Below are 18,587 nucleotides of genomic sequence, written 5' to 3' on the forward strand. Positions count from 1 at the left end.
TTATTCCAGTTTATAGGCAAAAACTCAAACGTGCGAAGCCTGTAGTCAAAACTGTGATGAAGTGGACTAATACAGCAAAGCAGGAACTGCAGGACTGTTTCGACTGCACTGATTGGACTGTTTTTGAAGCTGCATCTGAGAACCTGGATGAGCTGACGGACACTGTGACATCATACATCAGTTTCTGTGAAGACGTGTGTGTGCCAACAAAGACCTTTTGCACATACAACAACAATAAACCATGGTTCACTCCTAAACTTCAACATCTTCGTAAGGCCAAGGAGGACGCTTACAGAAGTGGTGACAGGGCCCTGTACAAGCAAGCCAGGAACACACTGACCAAGGAGATCAAAGCAGCTAAAAGGATCTACTCCCAGAAGCTGGAAGAACAGCTCTCAGCCAACGACCCAGCGTCAGTGTGGAGGGGCCTGCAGGAAATCACCAGCTACAGACGCCCCCCACCCACTGTTGAAGCAAACAAAGACCTGGCCAACGAGTTAAACACTTTCTACTGAAAGTTTGAGACGGACAGACTCCCACGCCCCACCCTCCCCTCCCCAGGGACATTGCTTCAGACATTGACCCCCAACACACCTTCCACCTCTCCCCCCTTCACCCCCACCCTCCCCAATCCAGACCCAACGACCACCACCACCACCCTCCCCAATCTAGATTCAACGACCACCACCACCCTCCCCAATCCAGACCCAATGACCACCACCACCCTCCCCAATCCAGATTCAACGACCACCACCACCCTCTCCAATTCAGACTCAACGACCTCCACCACACCTCTCACCCCCTTTCCTCCTCCCTGAAACTAAGAATACACACTCAGGATGTGAGCCGACTATTCCAGAAACAGAAGCCCAGGAAAGCCCCTGGACCAGACGGCGTCTCACCCTCCTGCCTCAAAACCTGTGCTGAACAGCTGGCTCCCATCTTTACTCGCATCTTCAACAGATCCCTGGAGCTGTGTGAAGTTCCCTCCTGCTTCAAACGCTCCACCATCATCCCTGTTCCCAAGAAACCCATCATCACAGGACTGAATGACTACAGACCTGTCGCCTTGACGTCTGTGGTCATGAAATCCTTCGAACGACTGGTGTTAGCCCATCTGAAAGACATTACAGGCCACCTGCTGGACCCTCTGCAGTTTGCCTACCGGGCAAACAGGTCGGTGGATGATGCAGTGAACATGGGGCTGCATTAAATCCTGCAACACCTTGACCGCCCGGGAACTTATGCCAGGGTCCTGTTTGTGGACTTTAGTTTGGCTTTTAACACCATCGTGCCTGAACTTCTCTCCTCCAAACTCTCCCAGCTCAGCGTGTCACCAGCTACCTGTCAGTGGATCACCAGCTTCCTGACAGATAGAAAGCAACAAGTGAGGCTGGGGAGATCACCTCTCGGTCCCTCAGTATTGGTGCCCCTCAAGGATGTGTTCTCTCACCACTACTGTTCAAATTCAAATTCAAATTCAAATTTTATTTGTCACGTACACAGTCATACACAGTACGATATGTAGTGAAATGCTTGGACAACTGCTCGTGACCTAAAGAAAACAAAAAAGGAAAAGGCTATGAATAAGATAGGAAATAAATATGAAAAATTAAAAAGGGTAAATTTAACTAGGAAGGAATAGAATATAAATTAAGGTTAAAAATGAAATAACTGTACAACAAAATACACAATATAGAACTGTATAAGAATGTATGAAGAAATATAAATAAATATATACACAATAACAGCAGCTGTACAAGTATTAACTGGAAATAAAGAATATAGTGACCAGTGTTGTGCAATCCACATTATGTCTTGTGCAGTGCAAATATGCTTAAAGTGATTTAAGTAATGAAGTGAAACAATGTCCAGAAAGTCCAGTGTGTGTGTAAGAACCATATGTGTGGGTCAGTACTGTGTGGTGGTGTGATTGAGAGACCGTATCGCCTGCGGGAAGAAGCTCCTCCTCAGTCTCTCTGTGTTGGTCTTCAGGGAGCGGAATCGCTTTCCTGACCTCAACAGAGAGAACAGTCTGTTGTTGGGATGGCTGAGGTCCTTCACGATCTTCCTGGCCTTGGTCCAGCACCGCCTGCTGTAGATTGAGTGCAGGTCAGGGAGCTCGGAGCGGATGGTGCGCTCAGCTGACCGCACAACCCTCTGTAGAGCTCGTCTGTCCTGCATGGTGCTGTTCCCGAACCAGGTTAAGATGTTTCCCGCCAGGATGCTCTCTATGGTGCACGAGTAAAAGTTCCTGAGCACCTTGGAGGGCAGTTGGAAGGGCACCTCAAGCGTCTGAGGTGGTAGAGACGCTGACGGGCCTTTTTCACCACGGTGTTGATGTGACAGGACCATGACAGGTCCTGCGTGATGTGAACTCCGAGGTATTTGAAGCTGTCCACTCTCTCCACTGGGCACTCGTTGATGACGGGGGTCTGGTAGTTCCTCTCCTGCTTAGTGCTGAAGTCCACTATCAGCTCCTTTGTCTTACTGACGTTTAGAAAGAGGTTGTTCCTCTGGCACCAGTTCTCCAGATTCCTAATCTCCTTCAGGTAGGCCGTCTCGTTGTTATCAGAGATCAGGCCCACCACGACGGTGTCGTCAGCAAACTTGATGATGGTGGTGGAGCTGGTAGTGGCCACGCAGTCATATGTGTACAAAGAGTACAGCAGGGGGCTCAGAACACACCCCTGGGGGGCTCCAGTGCTGAGAGTGGTGGAGGCTGAGACATGTCCGCCCATCCTTACTGCCTGTGGTCTGCCAGTTAGGAAGTTGGAGATCCACTGACACATAGATGAGCTGAGTCCCAGATGCTCCAGCTTGGTGGTGAGTGTGGAGGGAATTATGGTGTTAAATGCAGAGCTGTAGTCTATGAAGAGCATTTTAACATAATTCCCCCTTCTAGTGTCCAAGTGAGTGAGTGATGTGTGGAGGAGATGAGAGATGGCATCGCCTGTGGAACGATTTGGACGGTAAGCGAACTGTAGTGGGTCCAGTGTGTCTGGTAGTGAAGAAATGATGAAGTCTCTGACCAGGCGTTCAAAGCACTTCATCACTACTGAGGTGAGGGCTACAGGGCGATAGTCATTGAGAGAAGCAGGGTGGGGTTTCTTCGGGACAGGAACAATGATGGACTCTTTGAAGCATGTGGGGATCACCGACTGAGATAAAGAGATGTTGAATATCTCAGTGAACACAGGAGCTAGCTGGTATGCGCAGTCTCTTAGGATACGACCTGGGATGCCGTCTGGTCCTGCTGCTTTCCTGGTGTTCACTCTTTTGAAGGCTCTCCTTACTTCATGCTCGGAGATGACGGTGCTGGCAGTATCTTCCTGTCTGCAGCCGTTAGCGCCGCTAACACTAGCATTGTTGGAGTCCTTAGCTGCAGCCTCGAAGCGAGCATAGAAAGTGTTCAGCTCGTCTGCCAGAGTCACGGCCGCGTTCGTCATACCGGTTGTTGGTGCTTTATAGTCCGTTATTGTCCTTAGTCCCCGCCACAGGCTCCTAGAGTCACTCTGTTGGAGTTGTGACTCTAGTTTCCTCCCGTAGCGCTGCTTCGCCTCTTTCACCGCCCTCCGCACGTTATATGACGCGGCTTTGTACGGGTCCATGTCCCCCGTTGTGAGTCCCGTGTTGTAGGCAGCGGTGCGGGATCTCAGAGCGTCGCGGATGGTTTTATCCACCCACGGCTTCTGGTTGGGAAACGTTGTGATAGTCTTTGTCTCCACGGTATCATCCGCTAGTTTCCCGATGAATCCCACAACCGCTTCCGTAAACACGTTGAAGTCATCGTCGGAGCTGTTTCTGAACATGCCCCAGTCTGCGTCATCGAGTGCGTCCTGTAACGCGGCCACCGATTGATCCGTCCAGCGCGCGACCTTCCTCTGAACCGGAACTTCCTGTTTCAGCCTTTGTTTGTATTTTGGCATGAGGAAGATGGCGGCGTGATCAGATTTGCCAAACGGAGGGCGGGATTGTGCCTTGTAGCCGTCCTTGACCGTAGTGTAGCAGTGGTCCAGTGTCCTTTCACCCCTGGTGGGGCAGGTGATGTGTTGATAAAAGTTCGGCGCTGCGCGTTTGAGGTTGGCGCTATTAAAGTCCCCCGTCACAATAAGCGCAGCGTCCCGGTGTTGTGTCTGGTGCTGTGTGAGTGCCTCATGCAGCTCGCATAAGGCGGTGGCCGTGTCCGCTTGTGGTGGAATATAAACGGCACTTATAATGACCGATGTAAATTCCCGAGGTAGATAAAAAGGACGGCACATGATGGACAGTAGTTCCAGATTTGGTGTGCAGGAGCGTGTGAGAGGAACAACGTTTGCACTGTTGCACCAGTTGTTGTTCACCATTAAACACACGCCGCCTCCCCTTGACTTCCCCGAGTCCCGTGTCCTGTCCATGCGGTGAACCGAGAAGAACTCGGCCGGCTGGATGGCGTGGTCCGGCACCGCTGGGTTCAGCCATGTCTCGGTGAAGCAGAGGAGATTGCAGTCCCGATGTCTCTCTGGAACTTTACCCTGGCCCTGAGGTCGTCAAGCTTGTTCTCCAGTGACTGGACGTTGGCGAGCAGGATGCTAGGCAGAAGTCTGCGGTGTGCACGAGCTCTCAGCCTGTTCCTGACGCCGGCTCGCGTCTCTCTAGGCCGCCGCCGCTTCCCTTTGTTCTCCCTCAAGATCTCACTTGGCCAGCTCGGATCCGGAGTTAAAAACTTCGAATTGTGAGTACATTGTAAACCAATAGAAACAAGAGTGTCACTGTCATACCTAATGTACCCAATGGTGATGATTTTGCCGATTTAGAAACGCTGAAAACTAACTTAAAAAACAAAGACAAAGAAAAAGTGGTCGGAGCAGTCGTGACGGCAGCCAACCTCACCGGCGCCATCTTCTCCCTCTACACTAACGACTGCACCTCCAAGAACTTGGCTGTCAAACTCCTAAAGTTTGCAGATGACACCACTGTCATTGGCCTCATTCAGGATGGTGATGAGTCTGCATACCGGCAGGAAGTTGAGCGGCTGGTACGCTGGTGCAGTCAGCACAATCTGGAGCTGAACACTCTTAAAACTGTAGAGATGACAGTGGACTTCAGGAGACATCCCTCAACTCTGCTCCCCCTCACCATATCAGACAGCCCGGTGTCGACTGTGGAGATCTTCAAGTTCCTGGGTACCACCATCTCCCAGGACCTGAAGTGGGAGACCAACATCAACTCCATCCTCAAAAAGACCCAGCAGAGGATGTACTTCCTGAGACAACTGGGGAAGTACAGTCTTCCACAGGAGCTGCTGATCCAGTTCTACACTGCGGTCATTGAGTCTGCCCTGTGCTCCTCCATCACAGTCTGGTATGGTGCAGCCACTAAACAGGACAGGAGCAGACTGCAGCGGACTGTACGGGCAGCAGAGAAGATCATCATGCCCCCCTGCCCTCCATCCAGGACCTGCACATCTGAAGAACCAGGAACCAGGCAGGGAAAATCATCACAGACCCCTCACACCCTGCACACAGACTTTTTGATCTGCTGCCCTCTGGCAGACGGTACAGAAGCCTGCAGACCAGGACCACCCGACACAGGAACAGTTTCTTTCCCCTCGCCATCTCCCTCCTAAACAGTTGACCTGTCACACTGCTCCCACTGCCAGACTGCAACTGCAACTTATGTACATTCTGTAGTATTCACTCCACCCCATTTCATTTCTGTCATCCTGTAGTTTATGTATATAAGTTTGGATTGGTTATTTATAGTTGGTTTACACAGCTTTGTGTATGTATGTGTAATGTATATATAGACACGTGTGTGTGTGTGTGTGTGTGTGTGTGTGTGTGTGTGTGTGTGTGTGTGTGTGTGTGTGTGTGTGTGTGTGTGTGATTTACATTGCTGTGCTTGTGAGCCACCATCTACCGGAACCAAATTCCTTGTATGTGTCTGCACATATACATGGCCAATAAACACGATTGTGATTCTGATTGCTCAGCACACTGGTGATGCTATGGTCCCTGACACGGGTTGTTGCTAGGTGGACGCAGGTCTAACGTCGTCCTGACGACTGTAGTTTAGAACGAGCTTCCCTTTAGACGGTGCGATGACGCAGATCATGTGATGACGTTTGTTGTGGATTTTTCCAGCAGGTGTAATATTCCCGTTCAGTTTGTTCCTGTCAGGTTACCATACCAGACTCTGACACTCTGTCCAACATGCTTACACTCACGTCCTGATAAGATTCGCTCTCTTGTAGATTACATCAACATTATCCACAAAATTCTCCAATATAAAAACACGACTGACCTCTGACCTGGAATCAACAAATTTACCTCACTCCTCCACCCACGTCCCTGAGGTAAGGTGGGGTCAGAGTTCCTCTGAAAGGAAACAACTGAAGACAACTCTGTGCTGTGTCAGTGTCAGCGAGCTGAGGTCACGGCGGCCTACACCTCGTGTAGATCCTTTGTTCATGTGCATGTTCAACTTTATTGTAACAGCTGGAGAACAGCTGCACTGATGGAGCTGAACTGAACTGTAGAGGTGTGTGTACACAGAGGTTTTTGGACATAACGAAGGATTGTGTGTGTGCGTATGTGTGTGTGCGTATGTGTGTGTGTGTTACCTTCTCTACAGCAAAGGTCCGGATCACGTACTCAGACAGCAGCTGAGTCTCGATCAGCGTCACCTTCATGTCGCCGTAGATCTCCGTGTCATCAGGCCAGTACTTACAACACTTCACCTACACACACACACACACACACACACACACACACACACACACACACACACACACACACACACACACACACACACACACACAGGATTAAATTGCCTCATTAATTAAACAGAAACACAAACAGAACAAAAGCAGCTGATATTAAAATCTCATTAGAGGCTCCGCCCCCTCCCCCTCTCCTCATTAACAGCTAATTACTGCAGAGCTAATCACACTGTCACCATGACAACCAACGAGGTAAACAGGGAGGGAGGGGTGAGAGAACAAATCAGGCTAACGTGACAGTGTGTGTGTGTGTGCGTGTGTGTGTGTGAGAGACAGAGGGAGACAATCAGGCTCTATCCCAGAATCCCCCCTCTGTAAAGGAGGGGAGCAGTTCCCTGGTACCTTCTGGGTAATGAGGGCTTAGCGACGCCCGCCTGCAGGTGTGTGTGTCTGATCTCAGGTTCGATCCTTTATTTTCAGGAGGAAATGGCGGCGTGTTTATCAATTTGCAGCGCGATTCACAGGAGCACACCGTGAGTTTCCCAGAATGCCGAGCAAATGCGATGAGGTCACACAGCCACTACCCAATAGTTAGAACCTGAGCACGCCACCCTCAGAGACGGACGGCTGTGAGGAGCAGTGCGTCAGAGTCCTCGAGGATGCAGTGCCGCTACGCCGCAGCGGGAAAGTCAATGCTCAGAGAAGCAAATCTGAAACACGCAAAGTGTCTGTGAAGGTTCTCGGTCATCCAGGTCATCGTAGTTTGAGGAGCTTGCAAAGAAAAGCGTCTGGGCTTCTTTAGGTTTCCATGAAGACGTTTCACCTCTCATCCAAGAAGCTTCTTCAGTTATAAGAGCAAATGGTGGAGAGTCCCAGAATTAAGCCTGTGGGAGTGTCCCCAAGATGATTGATCCTTTACCTAATCACACGGGTGTGGGTCCCAATCAGCCAAGGTTTCGGGTGAGCTCATTGTGAAACCTGGCCCCACCTTATCATGTGATTTCCTGAGGTCAGATGGCCCAGGATGTGAGTGGGCGTTAAGGCGTCTGGGAAGGATCTCAAAACTGGATTATAGATGGCAGAGAGTTGGTGTCGTAAACCACCGCCTCTGTTCAAAGATGGTCGCTCACAGTGGACATAGATGCTTCTTTCACTCCTCTTTCAAACCATCTGTCCTCTCTGTCCAAAATGTGAACATTGGCATCCTCGAAAGAGTGACCTTTGACCTTTAGATGCAGATGGACAGCTGAGTCTTGTCCCGTGGAGGTGGCTCTTCTATGTTGTGCGTTTATGAATTGGCTGTTTGGTCCAGGAAAGGCAAACAGTCGTCCTTTGTGTCTTCCCTGGTGAACTTTGTTTTTATCCACAGCGTTAATGTGCGCAGTGAAGGATTCCACTTCTTGTGTCTTGATTTTGACCCAGGTGTCGTCCACATATCTGTACCAGTGGCTGGGTACTCTTCCTTTGAAAGAGCCAAGAGCCTTCCTTTCCACTTCCTCCATGTAAAGGTTGGCTTCAATAGGTGACACGGGGGAGCCCATGGCACAGCCATGTTTTTGTCTGTAAAAGCCTTCGTTGTATTTGAAATATGTATTGGTGAGGCAGAGGTCTAACAGTGTGCAAATGTGATCGATATGAAGCCGGTTCTGTTTATTCGAAGGACCTGTCTGTCTTTAGTTTTTTTCTGACAGCTGTAGGTGTGCAGGTGAGGAGAGACCACATCAAATGACACCGTGGTTTCATCTGGATCAAGTGTAAGTTTCTGGACCTCGTTGTTGAGGTCGGTGGAGTTTGTGGTGAGTTTTTTTATTTCTTACAACTGAAGAAGCCTTTCCGACCCACAGGTACACGTCTGTGATCGACACGCTGTTTACTGCAGGTGACCGTGAGTCAGAGCATGAGAAGAATAACAGGAGACATGAGAGCGGCACTCTGGGAAACGGAGTCCCAAACTTCATCAGCAAGGAAATAACAACCAGATGGCTGCACCGATCCACGTGTGTGTGCGGGCACATGTGTGTGTGCGTGCTCACCCGGCCGACCTCCACCAGGTTGGTTACCATGACGATGGCGGCGGTATTCTCCTGCCAAACCATCCTCCAGAAATCATACACCGTCTCCTGCATGGGACCTGAGACACATACAGTAAACTTCACATTAGACTGCAGAGCTCTACATGAATCATAATCACTCTTTTAATTAATTAAAATGAAGCGCACGCACACACACACACAGAAAATATTTTTAATTACTGTTGACAGTCTGTGTTTTGACGAGCTAATTAGTTCATGCTAATCCATTCCTGTCCTCAAGTGTTTTACAGCGAGAATCTGCTGTGAGCACACACACACACACACACACACACACACACACACACACACACACACACACACACACACACACACACACACACACACTGCATATTCATGCTCACAGACTGACATGCTGGCCCAAACACTACTGTTTGTTCAGGACGATGGATTTCTACCTGGAGATCTGATCTGTGTGTGTGTGTGTGTGGGTGTGTGTGTGTGTGTGTGTACAGTCAGTGTCAGGTGATTTGGCGCCACCTGTGGTCAGAGGTGGAACTTGTTTTGTTTGTCTGGCTTTCTGAGCAACAACAACACATCGTGTGTTTTAATATTCACGACTTAAAACTGAAACTTTCTGAATTCTGCTTCAAATAAAAAAGTGAAGTATGTAACTACAATTCTCAGAATGCTTTGGCACACGGACCTGTTGGCTCTCAGGTTGGATGTGACTGTGAAACTGCAGGAAACCTAAAATCTCACAGATTCTCTGTGATGTTTTTGCTGATGCTGTCCTCAGAAAGAGTCTGAACAACACGTCTGAACCTTAACATCCAAAACAATCCAGATGTTATCGAATACAGTCAGTCCATCCATTTTTGATGGATGACTGTAGCTCCCCCCGCCCCCACACTGAGACGTCCTCCATCTCTGACTTACCGTTAGAATACCAACCAAGCTCTCACTATGGTTGTACTGGGGCCAAATGACCCGTAACAATGGGCCAGACACCCAACACACCTGAAGAACCCTCTACAGGGTTCTCTGAGGGTAGAGTTTGTTCTCCAAGTCCAAAAAACACAAGTAAACTTGGGCAAACTCCCATGGACCGTCAAATATCCTCGAGAGTCCAGTGTTCTGCGAGCAGGACGAAAACCCCCTTGATCCTCCAGAACCTGAGGTTCAAGTAATGGAGGGACTCTCGTTTCCAGCACCCTGGCATAGACTTCTTAAACATGGAGCCACCACCTCAGTCTCCCAATCCAGATGCGCCGCCCCAAATCTCCATGTTGCAGTAGTGGTGTGTCAGGCAGGACAGCCCTACCAAATCCAGAGCCTTCAGGAACTCGAACCTCATTCACCCTAGGGTCAGTAGGGTGGATGAGGTAACATTACCCCTAGTGATAAATGGTAAATGGCCTGCATTTGTAGAGCGCTTTTTCTAGTCCCTAAGGACCCCAAAGTGCTTCACACTACATTCAGTCATTCACCCATTCACACACACATTCACACACTGGCGATGGCAAGCTACATTGTAGCTAGTGATGGGTGAGTGGTCCCCCTCCTCAACGGACCCTGCTTCCATTACAGAAGGTGTGACTATGGAATTGAGCAGATTCTCAAAGTGTTCCCTCCACTGCATGACTATATCATCCTACCATCACTGTAGACAGTGTGTGTAGAATACCTCATTCTCCTGAATAAATGGCACCACAACAGCTGACAGCTCCAACCGAGTGTCACATAGCTGCAGAACCAATGATACGATTACAAAAATCCATCAACCTGCGGCCTACGGGGTCCTGGTGCACTTATGAACACATATTCAAACACGGTATTCATTGTGGACCAAGTGTAGCACAGAAGCCCAATAGCAGGACACAACTCGGGCATGCTGTTCTTTCCATGCACACCCCTCCAGGTCACACAGTCATTGCCCATGTGAGCTTTCCAGCACCTCACCCAGTGACTCTAAGAAGGCTGGATACTGTCCTTTGGCGCATAGGCACAAACGACAGTCAGAACCTATTCCTCCACCTGAAGGCGCAGGGAAGCAACCGTCTCATCCACCAGGAAAACCCCAACATACAGGCAACAAAGCAGGGGATACAAGTGTACCCACCCCTGCCCACCGCATCTCAACCAGGGCAACTCTAGAGTGGAACACAGTCCAGCCCAGAAAACTGGCTCCAGAGCCCGAGCAAAGTGTTGAGGTGAGGCCGAGTACATGCAGTCAGTACCTCCCAAGCTCACGCACATCTCAGCCTCAAACCCACCACAGCCTAAAACATTCTTAATAAACATATTTAAAAAATAAAAGCATTGTTCAACCAAAGGTAAGATTTTATTTGACTCCTACATAAATGCTTCAGCCTCCTCTTGTCGGGGCTGAGTAGCCAGAGAGTTTTTGGAGCAGACCCAAATGCAGACACAAGAGAGACAGAACCAAGTTTAAGAAAAGAAGAGCCATTAATTTAGGCTGAAACACAAAGGTACAAAAGTAAGAGAGAAAGCAAAACCAAGGGCTAAATCTAAACTGGGAAACTAGGAACTGGGAACACGGGGGAGATGAACAGACAACCTGACAAAGAACAAAGGAAGACAGAGGACTCAAATACATGGAGGGCAATGATAGAAGTAGAAACATCTGGGAAACACAGCTGACACAAATGAACATGGCACCACAAGGGAAGCAAAAGCAGACACACCAAACATGACTATCACACAGGAGGAAAGGCAGATGAGAGAGGGACATGATGGGGTGGAGAACATGGAACAACACACAGGAAGGGGAGACGAGACAACATGGAAATGGAAATATAACTAAACAGAGCAAAAAGATACTCAAAAATAGAAAAGTAAAATACTACACACAAAGAAATCACAAAGCACTGTGAACATCAAAAGGTGACACCTCTAATCTGCTTCACTCAGCTAATTCTCACAACTCTGCTGAAGTCTTAAGAGTTCTGCACAATGTACAGGTCAAGGGCTTTTATTGTGAAAGAGTCGGTGCAAGTAGAAGCATATATTGTTTGTCTGGGAGGGATTGTGCAATGTCACGTTTCCTGCTGGCGTCGACGTAACCCCTCGGCTCAGGTTTTTTCTTTAAAAACATCACGAGCAGCTAAAGAAGAAGAAGAAGCTGTGGGTTTCTTACCCTGGGTTGCGATGTAGTGGTTGGGTCTGTGGTAGCCCTGCGAGAGGGAACAGAGAGGTTATACCCACACACACAAACTCATGATCATATGAACAAAAACATGCAGTGTGTGTGTGTGTGTGTAGCTGTTGGGAGCCAACATGTCTGTGATGTTTACACACAGCTGACACTGACAGAGACGGTCGTCATGGAAACATAGTCGACCAGGACGTTTCACATCGACGTTTATAGGAAAGTAAACTCTGTGTGTGTGTGTGTGTTACTCACGTCTACATAGTTAGCGTTGATGTAGTCCGAGCCGCCACCTCCATCCTGAGGCTGCAGACGCACACGAGAGTGATCATCTAACACACACACACACACACACACACACACACACACACACACACACACACACACACACACACACACTGTTAGTTCGATCCTCAGTTCCTGAGAATAAAACATCTAATAATAAATTAATAAAGTTTTAATTACAGTTGTTCAATAAAATGATGAAAACTGTGTGTGATGTTTCAAAATGATGACATTAAATTTAAATAATAACTGAATAAAAAAAATGAAGATAAATTTAATGAAAGAAAGTAAAAACAAATCAAAGTTGGAGCTGAATTGTTCCCGTGTCACCGACCACAGAGCGCCCACGTCATCTCTGACGCCTGTAGCACACTGGCTGTTACTACTGTCATTCACACAGATAGGTGTGTGTTTGTGTGCGTGTGTGGGGGGGGGGGGGGGGTGTGAATGTAAAATGTGTCCCTGCAGGCCACCGTAGCTCACAGCCTCGGCCTTCATCACACCTCATTAGCATAATTACACGCCACAGGGCCCTGTGTGTGCGCGCGCATGTGTGCTTCCTGATGTTCTTCAGCAGCTGTCAACACCGACTTTGTGGGACGTCAGCTGAACAGTTACATGATGTGTTTGTGAGACCTGGGGCAGTGTGCTGATCAAAACTGACACCACACACACACACACACACACACACACACACACACACACACACACACACACACACACACACACACACACACAGCTTGTCTGAAACTGCAGGTTTTCTCTCTGACATCGTTTTATGCCACCTGACTGATTAGCATCTGGTTTCTCTATAACTTCCTGTGATTGGTCTGAAAGCCGAAAGCTTCAAAGAAAAGTTTTGACACCAGGACCAAACAAGATCAGTTCACTCTGATTCCAGACTGGTCCTGGGAACGAGTCACAGCTGGACTCTGGGCTGGACTCAAACTGAGACATCAGTCTGGACCTCAGGAGGTCAAAGCAGCAGCAATCACACAGCGCAGAGTCGGTGACACGAATCGTAGCCATGATGGAAAAGTAAAAGAGGCTCTGCTGAACTTTCAGGTGGAAGACTGGAACGAAAAACTGCACTGACTGCTGACCAAGGACTGTTTGGGAATTTGAAGAGGACTATCAGCTCCTGGAAAGTTCGAGTACAGAGCCAATCCAGGATCTAAGGGGACCAACAAGTCCTATATCAAGTCCAAGACAGAGACCAAACGGAAGACTTGGAAACACTGTCCCGGGACAAGTTCTGGGACTCTGTCTCCATATCTATGGATATATATAGTTTTTGTAACCGTGCTGCTGCCATTTTGATCACACGAGCGCAGGATGGCGTCAATTTTTACCGCCAGTGTGACGAGCTCTCTCAGGTCACTCTGAGCTTGATAAAAGGAAGCTGTCTGGGAACCAAACCCTCCTCCTGTCCCCGTGCTGCTGTGCAGGTTTGGCCTGACATGAGAATCCTGCAGCGAGACGCCCAAAACTCATGTCAGACCAACACCTGAGGTCAGCGTTCCCGGTCTCATGTTATTAACTGTCCGTGGACACAAACAGCTGAAATCAGCCTCTATGACGGACGCAGGTGACGTGCACGGGTACGTACAAGCAATGATGTTGCCGTAGCGATTCTTCATGCGGTTCTCGTCCTTCTTGGCCGAATCCCAGGGAGCGGACTGTCCCTCAAAGAAACTCTGAAAAGACACAGAGAGGGGGGTTAGTTTGAAGGCAGCGAGTGATGAATAATTCAGAGGACGTGTTTGATTTCTGTGCCTGAACCACACAGACGCCAGTTTTACGCTCTGAGCAGATGATTAGGTCCAATTAGGAGCAGGCAGCTCAGAGAGACGCCCCAGGCTCCAAACACGCTCTGGTCGCTGCGTTTCCACACAAAGACACGACTTCACCTGTGTGCGTGCACCGATGCTTCACACCACCAAGAAGCTCCAGCTTCTCTGTTGTGTCACTGCACATGCACGCTTGGCTCTCACTGTTTTTGTGTGTCTTTGCTGTGATTTTGTATATTCCTGCATGTCGTTGTGAGTTCTCGTGTTTGTTGGGCTGCTCTTTGTGATTTGACGTCTCTTTGTGCGTCTGCATCACGGGTTTGTGTAAGTAAGTAAGTAAGTAAGTAAAATTTTATTTATATAGCACATTTCTAGATAAAAAATCACAAAGTGCTTTACAAGGTATAGGCACAGATTAAAAAGACAAAGTACAGTCAAAAGTTAACAAAATGCAATTTTAAAAAGATGTGTTTTTAGCTGTTTTTTTAAAAGTAATCAGCGAATCAGCAGATCTTAAGTTCTGAGGAAGAGAATTCCACAGTCTGGCGGCCACAGTAGCAAAAGCTCAATCACCCCTAGTTTTCAGTCTCGTATACTGAATAACAAGTAGGCCCTGACCACAAGACCTCAGAGACCTACTAGGGGCATAGGGCTGTAAGAGTTCAATGATGTATGATGGTGCTTGTTCTTGAAGAGCCTTAAATGTCAGAACCAGAATCTTAAAGTGGACTCTGAATTCGACAGGGAGCAAGTGTTACTGTATAAGCAGCGGTGTTATATGTGAGTATTTCGATGTTTTCGTCAGAAGCCTTGCTGCAGCATTTTGGACAGTCTGCAGACGCTCCAGGTGTTTGTATAAATGTGTGTCTTTTGTTTCTTTGTGTTTCCTCTGAGGAACATTTTGCTCTGCAGCTGTGTGTGAGTCTTTTTGTGTGTGTCTCTATCCTAAACTGACAGCAGAATCTTCAGCAGTCATACACTTGTTTGTCTGTGAAGGTTCTCAGTCATCCAGGTCATCGTAGTCTAAGGAGCTTGCAAAGAAAAGCGTCTGGACTTCTTTAAGTTGCTTGAAGATGTTTCACCTCTCGTCCGAGAAGCTTCTTCAGTTCTAGGATCAAATGGTGGAGAGTCCCAGATTTAAGCTTTGTGGGAATAACCCACCAAGAGGGACAAAAGGACCCCCTAATGATCCTCTGCCTAATCACATCAGCCAAGGTGTGAAAACGGGTGTGGGTCACAACCAGCCAGGGTTTTGGGTGAGCTCATTGTGAAACCTGGCCCCACCCTATCACGTGATTTCCTGAGGTCAGATGGCCCAGGATGTGAGTGGGCGTTAAGGCCTCTGGGAAGGATCTCAAAACTGGATTATAGATATTATCACTTTATTGATAACAGAACACTTTTCATTACTTATAACTCCTGTTTAAATGTTCATTAGGCAAAGATAATGCAAACTCATGGAAATTTAGGGTATTCTATACAGTTTGTTCAAAGTTGTCTGACTCTCCAGATATAAATGAATTGTGTCTTTAGAGTTGTAAATGCTTGACTGAGTGTCTTTTATTTAGGTACATTTCTATTTTATAAATAAAGGTAATTGTGACTATTAAAAGTGTTCTTCATTATATTTTCATGTAACTTTGTTATGAAAAAAAAAAGTCAAAAGGAACCATTGGCCCCCAGGCATCTTCACTTTATAAAATTTGGCCCTCTTTGCAAAAAGTTTGGACACCCCTGCCTTAGACCATACACTTGTTTGTTTCACCTTCTCCTGACTGTTGAGTTGATCTACTGTGGGGTTTTTTCCATCGCATTCCTTCACCTTGTTTCTGCCCACTTCATGACCTCGTTGGTCTTTCAAGTGGTTTTACATTGTCTCATATCTACAGTCAGTTTGTTGGGTTTTTCTGTTGTTTTCTACTCTTTGATAATTGGCGGAGACTTGACTTGCTGGTTGGACCCTATTTTGTCGTTAAAACCGACCTCTCTGAGTAAATCAGCGTCGCACGTTCACTCTTCCTTCTCTACATATGGGGTTAGAGATATTTGGCGCCATCTGACTGATAGGGAGCGTTTCTTTTTCTTTAATCTGCCTCACACCTCTTCTAGGATAGACTATTTTTTCTGAGATAATTGTTTGACTAGTATTGCGTGTGCCTGTGAATACCATGAAAATAGTTAGATCATGTCCCCTTAAGTTTGGCCCTGTCTATGCCCGACTTCCCTGCATCAGGCAGGAGTTTAAACCCCACACTGCTATCACATAATACCTTTATATAATTTATAAATAACCATATTAAACTTTTTCTAGACCCAAACATCCCCACAACCTCTGGGGACAGAATATCTCAGGAAAAACGTAATAGAAAAGCAAGAATTGGCCGATAAAATAAAAGACTTGGATCATCAGTATGCACACACGAAGGATCCCAAAGATCTAAATCCAAAGTAGCTAGGCTGAATCCTGGCTCAGACCCCCGCTGTAACAGGTGTGGGTCTGATGTCTGGGAAGAGGTTTTCTATACTCTGAATAAGGAAACTGGCTCCTAACCCCCTACTTGCTCTCTTTGGTACAGTGGGTGAGGATGATAAGTGTATTACTGGGGCAAAACGCTGGGTGCTGTCTTTTGGTTCCCTCCCGGTGAGGTGAGACATTTTGGTGAGGTGGAAGGGTGCTGCCCCGCCCACCCATGTCTTGCTGATCTTATGTCTCAGTCTTAAAAAGATCAACGTCTCGTTCCAGAATGAAAATGGCAAATTTGATCAAATTTAGGGTTCTTTTCTGACAAATTACTCAATCCTTCCATTTAAGCATTTTGGATTAACTCAAGGCTTTTCAGGGAGTTTTTAGGACTTCCTGATAATAATGAATTACAGTCATCCAGCCTGATGTTTCTGGCAAAATACATTTATATTAAAAAATCAATTCAGAATTTAATTAATAGATATCAGATTATTCAAACTAAAATCCATTTGAATCTGGAAATTGATCTTTTAAACCCAGCCCTAGTCAAAGACCCTGGTCCGTGATAAAATCAGACAAACTCTGAGTAAGGTGCAGGTTAACAACAAATCAAATTTAGTTTTGAGTCAGTTAGAGTGGACGAGGCTAAGCATCACACTTTCAAATGAAATAAAACACTATGGGTCTATAGTGATTGGCGCCACACCGCCGCCTCGGCCTGTGCTTTAAAGATTCTTATAGTTAGAATGACTCGTGGGTGTTGATTCATTTAAACTGACATAACCAACTGCAACCAGGTTTCTGTAAGGCAGAGTAAGGCTACGTCCACACGTACACAGCTATTTTTGAAAACTGAGATTTTCCGTTTTCGTTTTTTTTTAAATCCCGTCCACACGTGCAGTTTTGAGAAAATATCTCCGTCCACATGTAAACACTAAAAACAAAATGTTGGCCAATCAGAAGTCTAGAAGCCGGGAGGGAAAGACTAAACAGGGTTTTGTACCCTCACTAAACCTTCAGGACTTCTGAAAAGTTTGTGCTGTCCTGGAAAGGCAGATAATTTTGTTACTATTCAAGTGCCTTCAACATTTCAAATGTTAATAACAAAGACAGTATTTTGGTTGGTGTAGACTCACAACTCAGGAATGAACAAAATGCATACAGCACACATAAATTAATTTTTAAAAAAAGTAAATTTGTAAAAAAGTAAAAATGTTTGGATTTGGGTTGTGAGAGGGTCTGTGTTGGATATAGAAGCCCCGTCCGAGGTTCACTCAGACGCCTGTCTGTGTAAACGGAGGGACGGTAACTGTAAGTGTGTTAAAACTGCAGATAGTCAGATTAACAGCAACAGTATTTTGTTTCTATCTGCCATTGTAGACATAATCTCATGTAAGCAGTAACGTGGCGCACAGCGTCACGTCAAAAAGGCGCACACCTTTGACGTTGTGTGACTAAATCTCTGTTTTCCTCGTCCACACGTAAACGCAAAAACTGAGTTTTCAAAAATCTCAGTTTTCAGTGATTGAAAACACCGTTTACATGTGGAGGAAAGGTGCAAACGCATAGAAAAATCTGTGTTTTCAAACATACCAATGTGGACGCAGCCTAAATCAGGATCTTGATCTCATATTAAATCATTGGCTAACAGGGGCTTAGAAGAGAAAACTTAATGTTTAATAGTTTTAGTCCATTATTTAGTGCAGATGTGGATACTGTATTGTTCTTTCTTTGTAATTGTTTATGTTTACGTTGTTTGTTGCTGGTTTTTAGTTTGTTTTTTGTCTGTTTGGAAACTGACACAGTCTCTATGGAGATGGGTTTTTGGAGGGGTAGCAGGAGGAGAGAAGCTGCAGAGAGGCGTGTAAGACTGCAACTCTGCTTCCTGGTTCCAACTCTGGATAGTCATATTTTGGGGGGCTTAATAAATTTGTCCATATTTCTAGAAATGAGAGCTGCTCCATCCAAAGTGGGATGGATGCCGTCTCTCCTAACAAGACCAGGTTTCCTCCAGAAGGTTTGCCAATTATCTATGAAGCCCACATCGTTTCTGGGACACCACTCAGACAGCCAGCAATTTAAGGAGAACATGCAGCTAAACATGTCACTCCTGGTCTGATTGGGGAGGGGACCAGAGAAAACT

General features: G+C 46.9%; 1 protein-coding gene across 9 annotated transcripts in view; it reads right to left on the bottom strand.

Annotated features, from left to right (window-relative positions):
* Positions 1 to 18,587, bottom strand: part of LOC146662832 (receptor-type tyrosine-protein phosphatase mu-like) — a 224,043-nt gene that overhangs the window by 18,093 nt on the left and 187,363 nt on the right. For all 9 annotated transcript variants that reach the window (XM_085417616.1, XM_085417614.1, XM_085417612.1 and 6 more), the window contains 5 exons: positions 13,800 to 13,887; positions 12,161 to 12,237; positions 11,894 to 11,930; positions 8,737 to 8,834; positions 6,605 to 6,721 (listed from right to left, as the gene is read on the bottom strand). In XM_085417616.1, coding sequence (XP_085273742.1) covers positions 6,605 to 6,721; positions 8,737 to 8,834; positions 11,894 to 11,930; positions 12,161 to 12,237; positions 13,800 to 13,887 — 417 coding nt within the window. The remainder of the gene's footprint in view (positions 1 to 6,604; positions 6,722 to 8,736; positions 8,835 to 11,893; positions 11,931 to 12,160; positions 12,238 to 13,799; positions 13,888 to 18,587) is intronic.

The sequence above is a fragment of the Rhamphochromis longiceps genome, linkage group LG9 (genome assembly GCF_057381845.1).
Source record: "Rhamphochromis longiceps isolate RC_006_pf linkage group LG9, R_longiceps_female_GT1.1, whole genome shotgun sequence".
NCBI classification, from domain to species: domain Eukaryota; kingdom Metazoa; phylum Chordata; class Actinopteri; order Cichliformes; family Cichlidae; genus Rhamphochromis; species Rhamphochromis longiceps.